This window comes from Desarmillaria tabescens (genome assembly GCF_030435595.1).
Source record: "Desarmillaria tabescens strain CCBAS 213 chromosome Unknown EV420scaffold_394, whole genome shotgun sequence".
Lineage (NCBI taxonomy): Eukaryota > Fungi > Basidiomycota > Agaricomycetes > Agaricales > Physalacriaceae > Desarmillaria > Desarmillaria tabescens.
Window position 1 is genome coordinate 1,109 of NW_026848693.1, and position 8,549 is coordinate 9,657.

An 8,549-nucleotide genomic window follows, 5' to 3' on the forward strand; every position below is an offset into this window, starting at 1 on the left:
CAAACCTGGCCTACCCAGAGGTTAAGGCAGGTTTTGAAGCTGCTTTGCAACAGACTGTTGAATGGTTCAAGAAGACGTTACTGGATTAATAACTCCAGTAGCAAGCCTACATATACCATGTCTCATACACGACATTTTCTTTGCTTTAACATAATGTGATTATATTCAGCCAAGTTTGACAGAGACTATTTCCGGATTTTATCTTCGTACGAAATACTTGTATGTTTATTCTGAATACGCCCTCTTACGCCCTCGCAAATCGCGATCATGGTCCGAGCGTGAACATGTACACGTGATCGTTAAGCTAATTAGGTCACCCCTAAACAAATTAGCCTAAAGCTCCCTGCATCGTTCGAGTTTGACTCCCACACTCACAATGAGCTGTCCGGACTGTTATAAAGGCGCAGCCCTATCTGGCGAACCCAAAGGAACGCTCTCGGACGTTAATGGCGCATACTTAGCTAGTGGTCCTACTGGCTCGTCCCACGCTGTGGTGCTACTAACCGATATCTTTGGTCTCGGCCCTCCCAATCCCAAACTTCTGGCAGATTTCTTCTCAGAGCAGCTTGGCTGCGACGTATATGTCCCCGACTTGTTCGATGGTGAGATTTTTCCCTCTCTTCGTGACCCTGGATGTAACTTGTTCAGGAAATCCACCCGTCAGGCCTGAACAGATGATCATGCCAGAACGTGCAGGCCAAAGACCCTCCCTGTGGGGGTGGATAAAGATTATTTTGGTCGTATTACCCACTCTTCCGGCTATATTCCGCAATAGGCCTTCGGTTACCGATCAGAGAGTTCGAAGTGTCCGTGTCTTATATATGGGACTAGTAGTCGGACGTTTTGATGCTTAAGCTTTTTCCCTTACAGTTCATGGATAAACTCAAATCGACTAAGAACTATGACAAAATCGGGGCCGTGGGGTATGTAAATCTCCGGATGATACAGTTCTCTATGCCTACAGATTTTCACTCGCCGGTACAGGTACTGCTTTGGTGGAGCCACTGCCATTAGGTTTGGCTCCACTGGGTTCTTCGATACCCTTGTCATCTGCCATCCCGGAAGATTTAGTATCGATGAGCTGAAAGCCATCAAGGTCATACTTTCCACCTAGTGTCACCCGTTTTCATTCAATTGGAATTGTCTAGGTTCCCTCTTCTTGGGTATGTGCTGAGGGTGCGTCAACTCATGTTGCAGTCAACATCTAGCTTGAATATTGTTCAGATGACATGATTGTCAATCATGACTTCCGATTGAAGGCAGAGGCAGCCATGGCTGAACGGAAGGACGGAGTCGTGTATGAGTTCAGAGACTATAAGGGTCAGTTATTTCATGTCACTGGAGCATTCTTACTGACATATCTTGTGAAGGCACAACCCACGGCTTTGCAGCACGCCCAAACATCGACTATCCTGAGGTGAAGGAGGCATATGAAGGCGCCTTGCAGCAGACCGTGGATTGGTTCAAGAAAACTTTAACTTCGAGCTCATAAAGCGGTACCGATTAGCGCTGGGTGAGAATGCTTTTCGGCGAAGTATTTAACGTGACAATGGTTGCACCCTCCATGTGAGGTTCATCCTCACATGTAAATAACTGTGAGTTTCCCATGATGTCATTGCGCGCCGCGCGGAAAATTTTTGGATTTTAACATGTAAATAACATGTTAAAAATGTGTGATTTACATGTTATTTTGCTATGCGGTCAGAAATGACCATATATGCATAAATACAAGGTAAATTGAAATCTATCATGGTGTACGACAACAAGCACACCATCTAGAAGTAGTCATCTTAGCGACGTACGATGCTTGGAGCCTTGGAAGATGCCGTTCTGTAGGCTCATCCAACCAGAGTTTCTCACAGAATTTCACACCACCGCTGGGACCCTCTAATGTTTTTAACGTTACATACATGTTATTTTCATGTGATTTACTAGGTATGTTATTAACATCGGGCATTCTCACCCAGCGCTAGTACCGACTTAGCTGTCTTCCCTTGTATTTGTATTGCGTATGTCATGTAACAGTAGCAGTTTACCGATAAAATAGCTGTCCCAGAATGGTCGAACCAGCCGACCTTTTATAATTGACAAGTCAAATGAAGAACCATGCATTTTACTTCTTCTCTCTAGTCAAGTCATCCGTGTCCCTCCAGCTGCGCAGAAGCGTCTGCTTGATGCTTCCCAACCCTTGGTGTTCGTCCTCAGCGTGTCGATATTCTGTTTCACCCTTGACAAGTTCAGCTGCGGTACGTCGATCTCCAGGCGCGAAGGGTTGGTTCCAGGCAGTGAAAATGAAGGAAGAAGGGTCTGGCAGCGGGTGGGCGGTGATTTCCTGAAGTTCTCGCTGTATAGACAGACAAAATCCGTCCAAGTCTAGGTCGTTGAGATCATAATTGAATGGATTTTCACTGACGGAATAATGAGTACCCGTTCTTCTTCAACAGTGGTCTTACATACATTTCCTGGCCAATCTCGAGGAAACCGAGTAGAAGGAAGGATGAAAACGCCGTTCCGGGGATCGTCAGGTATTTGAAGTTGTCGAAGATTTGGAACTGCCCATAAAAATGTCAGAGGCGGTCAGAGCAAAGAGGAGACGACGAACTGGAAGGAGGAACAGGTATACCCAAAGGGACATTCGCAGGTGCATTTGATACGCAAATGGAAGCGGTGTATTCGCGATTCGTCCAAGGTGGGTTAATGTATCTTGGAGTGCCCCAATATTGTTGACGATACCAGCCGCAATAGGTGGCATCAGGACGCCAGAACGCATGATATCTATGAAAATAGCTTAACAAGCAACAGAAATCTGAAAAGAGAAAGACAGACAATTGGCGTAATCTGACAGATAGGTGGTAATCTGTAAGGGCACGTTGCTTTCTTCGATTTTTGGCCTAATTTTTCTCCCGAGAGCATTTCGTGATGCGCCTTCAATGACGCTCTTCTTCTTTCGAGTAAATTGTTTTGCGATCCACTTGAAAATAAGAAGAAAGGGAACGTAGTCGTAAACACTGGTCTTTGGAGGGTTACGAGCAGGTTTGAGGGGTCGATGACTGAAGATAGTAGGAAGAGCTTTCTCCGGGTCGAACGTTTTGGGTTTTGGGGTGCGTTTCCCGAACGAGTGCCAGCCTAATGATGAAGGTGCAGGAGAGGCGGAAAGACTGGGAAGAGCCGATTCCGCTTTTGGTGATGGCATAGCGTGGATTTTGTGGTCGTAGGGATGTTCATCTTCTTCTGATGCCTGCCAGAGAGGGAGCATGTCGGTACAGTCCGTTGCCGTTTCTGATGCAAATTTGGGTAACAACGAGATGAGAGGGTAGAGATCTTCATAATACACCCCTGTCTCTCCTCGTAAGTAGTGCTATTCAAGCCCACCAAGGATGAGAAAAACGTAGTATAATAAGGATGCTCAATAAGGCATACCTTGACAGAAACAGAAAATGCTTGAATCAAGTTGATCATGGTCTTTTTCTCGATGATACTCTCGAGTGCGGTCAGCCTAGACCCATCTGGCTTCAATGGTCTATCATTTGGAATATGAATCCAAATCTAACGTGATGTCAGCCCTAATGTGAGGCTTGTTTTTGAGAACAGGACGCACCATTTGGGCAAGATTCCGTGAAGTGATCGATATATTTGACCACATTTTCCTTCCTTCCTGGTATCTAACGGCATCTGTTGGATAACGAACTGAAGCAAAGACAGATGACAACGTACCTCTCGTATGCAGAGGATGTCCTAAACGATATTACCAAACCGAGAACAGTACCCAGTACAGTCAACAATTGGGGGTTAACAGCCAAAGAATGTGGTGTTTTGATAGATACAAACGTCACCACTACGCAGAAATAAGGGTTAAAACGACGAAAAACTAGTGCATGAGCAGAGTTTTACTGGTTGCCACGGCGGTGAAGAACAACACCTCCGGCCAGATGTCATTGATCACGGTAGCACTGAACTTCTTCGACGTCCACTTGCCACGAAGGACGGGGTTGTACGCAACCATTGAGAAGTGAAACCTTTTTGAGGGTCGACCAGCGGGGAATTGGGGAGGGAAAAGAAAGACAAGAAGAGCAAGGGGCGTGAGACGAAGAAAGGGACGAAAGCTATTTCTAACATCTGTTTATTTGAGAACTTTTCCCGTGGGCGCCCATCTATGATCAGGGTAACTTGATTTCGTGATGGGAGAGGTTGATACCCTGAGTGCCCCTCATGAAACACGCGCAGGCTGAATGCACCAAAAACAAAACAAACCTGCACGTCCAGCCAGTCGATTTTCAAACAGCACTGACTAGATTTTGTCGTGAAAATTAGGACAAGGGGAATCACATGCCCTGTACGACGTGTGGATGCTGATCAAAATCCGACGCCGCTCATTGATACTTGCCGTTCCTGGAACTTTCGATGAACCGAAAATTTCCTACAGCGTACAAAGGCCTAGCGTTGAGAGAATACAGCTATCGTATACTTTTATGTGTTGAGATGAGAAGGTCGCAGCCGGAAAAAAACCTGCTGTGTACCATTACTATCCAGTATAATGACTCAGTCTTGTTGAGCGATCTTGACTGCGTGATGCAACATATCATAGGGCAGCGTTCCGATAGAAAGAGCATCTTGATCTCAGCCGGTATCCCCTACTTTGTAGGCACTGCGGTAAGATTTATGATCAGATCGCAGGATTTAACGTCCATTAAACTTCGATGAGTCGCCCCGTCTTGATTCTGAAGGTAGCACGAAGTGTTGGCCGTAGCTGAAGGCAACTAACTGAGACTGACAAAGTTTATCAACACAATTGGCATGCCAATACTATGAAGGGTTTTGAAGGATCCATCTCGTCAACAGAAGACACCCCAAATCAGTCGTTGTTCGAATCCATTCTTCGGAGCCTGTGTAGGGGTTCATATAGAATAGCGTTCGCTAGTACACGAAATGGACTCGCATCACACCTTCTGACCAACAGATAGTTGTAAGTGGAACACTCACAGCCGCGCCCGAAGTGATTTTCGGTATCATCGGTACTCAATGTCTCCCAAAAAAGCTCAGGCACCAGAGCAAACCGAAATCATTGAGATTGAGGCATCAGACGCTTGAAGAAAGACAAATAAATGCTCGAGCGCCACCAGATGCGACAACAGTCAGGCCTGTGGAATGGAAGGTTCAAATAAGAGAGTCCATATAAGGAGAACATGCAGTGTGCCGCCCTTCGTTCTTATTCCAGCGTAAGATGTGGGAGGCAGAGTGGGAACGAAACGATCCCCATTCGAAGTGGCACAGAGCATATCCTTACTCACGAACCCTTTTGGAGAGTTTATGTACTTGGTGACAATAGACCGAGCGAGGAACGCAAGTGTCATTTCCATTTAGGTTCGCCAATGGTAGGTTCATCACCGTTTGCGAACCAGTTGACCTTGTCTACGTAGGCGTCGACCTATAGCAACCGTCAAAATTACATAGCAAGGATACTTTAGCAGGGCACTAACCAAGTCGACGTGTTTCTTCACCACGTATAAAAGTAACGAATCTCTACTCCAGCATCCGTTAAGATGAAGATTGGACGTATGTAGGCTGTCTTGGGTACTATCACGCATGTGCCAACTAAACGCGAAATATTGGGGACTTAACTTGACTGCTGCGACCAATTGGGATCGTGCCAACGCGATTAAGTACACTGGCGGCGACTACTTTGATGCGGTAAACTTGTAATCTGATATTCTAGCCAAGTCAGGAAAGAATTTTACCGAAGCAATACGGTGTCTTACCGACAATCGCTCACTTTACCAACGTTATTTTGCCGTCTGTCATGTTTAGACATATTCCGAAGACCCGCTTCAACCCATTTGGGGATGACGATGCGCCCATGTCTTCAAAGTGACAACGCTTGTCTTCATGAGCTGGAACTTGATAGACGCCATGGAAACCTGGGGAACGAGGGGGGGAGTCGTGAGGCATATATGACGCACGTAATGTCACATTTTTTCCAGGCGCTCTAGTCATTGAATCGCAGTATCGTCGGTAAAAATCTTACGGATGTGAGAGTCACAAAAGAGATCCTTGGGCTTGAAGATGTCCGCCCCTTCTATTATAAGGCGAAACCTCCCTCGCTTGTCGGTATCTCCTCCGTAAAGTTTCAGGACTCGAGGACCTGGTGTTCTGAAGTCGATAAAATCATTGAACAAGCAGGCTAGAGCTCAAACCTTGTCATGTTATCCCTACCAAGTGAAGGTTGAGCAAGTGGATATCGGTAGCGCGGTCCGAAATGCCGACCGCGTTCTCCTTCCACTGGGAGACCATCGCTTCCTATATCCGCAACGGGTTGCAGTGGATGTCTTTCTGAACAACATCGGAGGTTCATCGCGGAATCCTGGGTGCCGTTACTCGATCCTGAACCGGATTCTGTGCAGCAAACAATGTCGAGCATATGGCAACTGGAAGAAATATAACACAGTGAAAAACTGTCGGAAGAAAGAATGCCAGCTCCCGAGTCATTTTCTCTTCGGGATCATCCATTCTCCTGCGCTTCGCCGGGTCCTCACCCTTCTCCGTTCCGAACCTACGACTTTCCCGCGTTCGAGGGTATACCGCCAAGATGCGGGGACAATATTCCGCATTGTAATGTCGGTCAGTGTTTATGACATGGCGTGAACACCTACGAAGGAAGCCGATCTCAATAAGTAATGCGTCATGAAGGAGAAAGATACCGTTTCGCCGTACTTCTGGGAGTGTGTCAAGGTGGAGACGTTGATAGATGGGCGTTTTTTGTGCAATGGATATCCGGAGGAGTTAGAAGATGGGATACCTGTTCTGAAGCCGGGGTGCGTTTCGAATCCATAGATAAGCTACGCTGAGACTAATGGGGTTCTAATGATGAGGATGTGCCCAAATCCATTTGTTCAGATGTTTCCATCGCCCGTATACTATCATGTCGCAGCGAAGACAACAGTAGGCTAAAGATACTGGAGCAGTTGACCCCAGTCAGGAGATAGGCGAGTATGTATGGGGAAGAGAAGACTGAGAAGGGGGCAATAATAAAAGGTAGTATCCTTGCTTCTTCACAATGATTTACGCATCTATCTGGAAGCAAGATATATCTTTCAACTCCACAGCAAGACGTGTTTATCCAGATAAACGTCCATTCTTCTCGTAAAATTCAAGAACAGATGGACTCCTAGGAAGACGTCACAGGAGAAGATGAGCACATGCAAGGAAGACGTACAAGCTCGTTACACAAAAGAGAGGCTATTCGCTTTTCGGCATCGACAGATCAGGGTTAAGTGAAACCAATGCTCTAGACCACCGAGTATTCCTTGCAACACGTCGTCAACCCGATGGCCGGTTTGTCGTCGACAAAACAAGACTAATGTGAGTAATAGGTACTAGGAACCACCTGGTTTTGAATCGCCTTAAAATTCTTCACTACATCAGGTGTCAAAGAGTAAAGATGCCGACTAGATAATTGACTAGGCTTCGAGGTGTATCACCGAGATAACTGAGTATCTCATTGGCCATGATGCACTGACGGACCTCAGAGAAGACACAAGGAAGCTGAAGTTCGTTAAATCCCTGAAAGTTTTCGAGCCGAATGGCTCATAACTGAGGTAGCTCCTTTGGTAAAAGGCGTTGATATAGCGGTGGGGCCCGCTGCGATACGGCGAAATGAAGTGGGCCCAACTCGTCGTGCCATCGTGGTTGTAGTTCGAGATCGCCGACTGACTTTTTTTGGTGTTGTGAAGCGTGACCATTGAATGCACTGCCACCATGTGAACGTCTTCGAAGTTGCTTCGAAGTTCGCAACGGCCGACATTCAGATCCTGTGAAGTACGACAGCGGGTAAATGCACAAGGCACGGTATTTATCTCACGAGAAGGTAGAAATAGATTCCTGCATTTTCGGATCCTTTCCCCTTTGTGACTGGGTATTCGTCCGAAATTGTACGCACCTTCTGGACGAGGTACCAACCTTTTCAAGGTCTTAACGGGTTTCTACTGCCAACCGCCCAATATCATAATGCGGTGAGTTTCTACCATCCGCATATAGCTAATGTACTAAATGATACATAATCATCCAAGAGTTTCCGTTCAAATTTTCCGGAGATTACCGTCTTGGTTTGAGGAGCTGTCTAGGGTCGCCTGGAGTGCTTCCTCATGTCAAGGCTTCCACAGTACTGTTGCGTTCCATTCTGATGAATTTGTGCGCCTGCTAGTCGACTTGAAGAACGATGTGCGAACCACCAGGCAATGTGCTGTGTCCTTGTTCTCTGCCCGCGTTAAACATCAATCACTCAGTTTCTCTGTGTGTTGTCATATTGTGTAGGCGATGTCATACTATGCTAATTATGAAAAGTGCGTTTTCCATTAGATTCGAGCAGGGTTGCATATTTTCATCGGCGCTATTGCTCTGTGGCGACTTCCCACCCTCCCGCGCCCCGTACGGTTAGGTTGTAAAGATATTTCCGTTGAATCAGCCCTCCCATGCATCATTGGACCTTCTGGCTGCCCTTATCCTGACGAATGGCGGCATTTATAATTGAATATTGAAGACCCGCCAAGCAGCAA

General features: G+C 46.5%; 1 protein-coding gene across 1 annotated transcript; it reads left to right on the top strand.

The window, feature by feature from the left end:
• Window positions 1-345: 345 nt before the first annotated feature.
• Window positions 346-1,884, top strand: EV420DRAFT_1346954 (dienelactone hydrolase endo-1,3,1,4-beta-D-glucanase). The gene is made up of 7 exons (XM_060468963.1): window positions 346-602; window positions 649-806; window positions 871-923; window positions 985-1,096; window positions 1,149-1,176; window positions 1,225-1,320; window positions 1,371-1,884. The coding sequence occupies exons 1-7, from the start codon at window positions 377-379 to the stop codon at window positions 1,490-1,492; spliced, it is 795 nt and encodes a 264-aa protein (XP_060321316.1). The 5' UTR covers window positions 346-376; the 3' UTR covers window positions 1,493-1,884.
• Window positions 1,885-8,549: the final 6,665 nt, after the last annotated feature.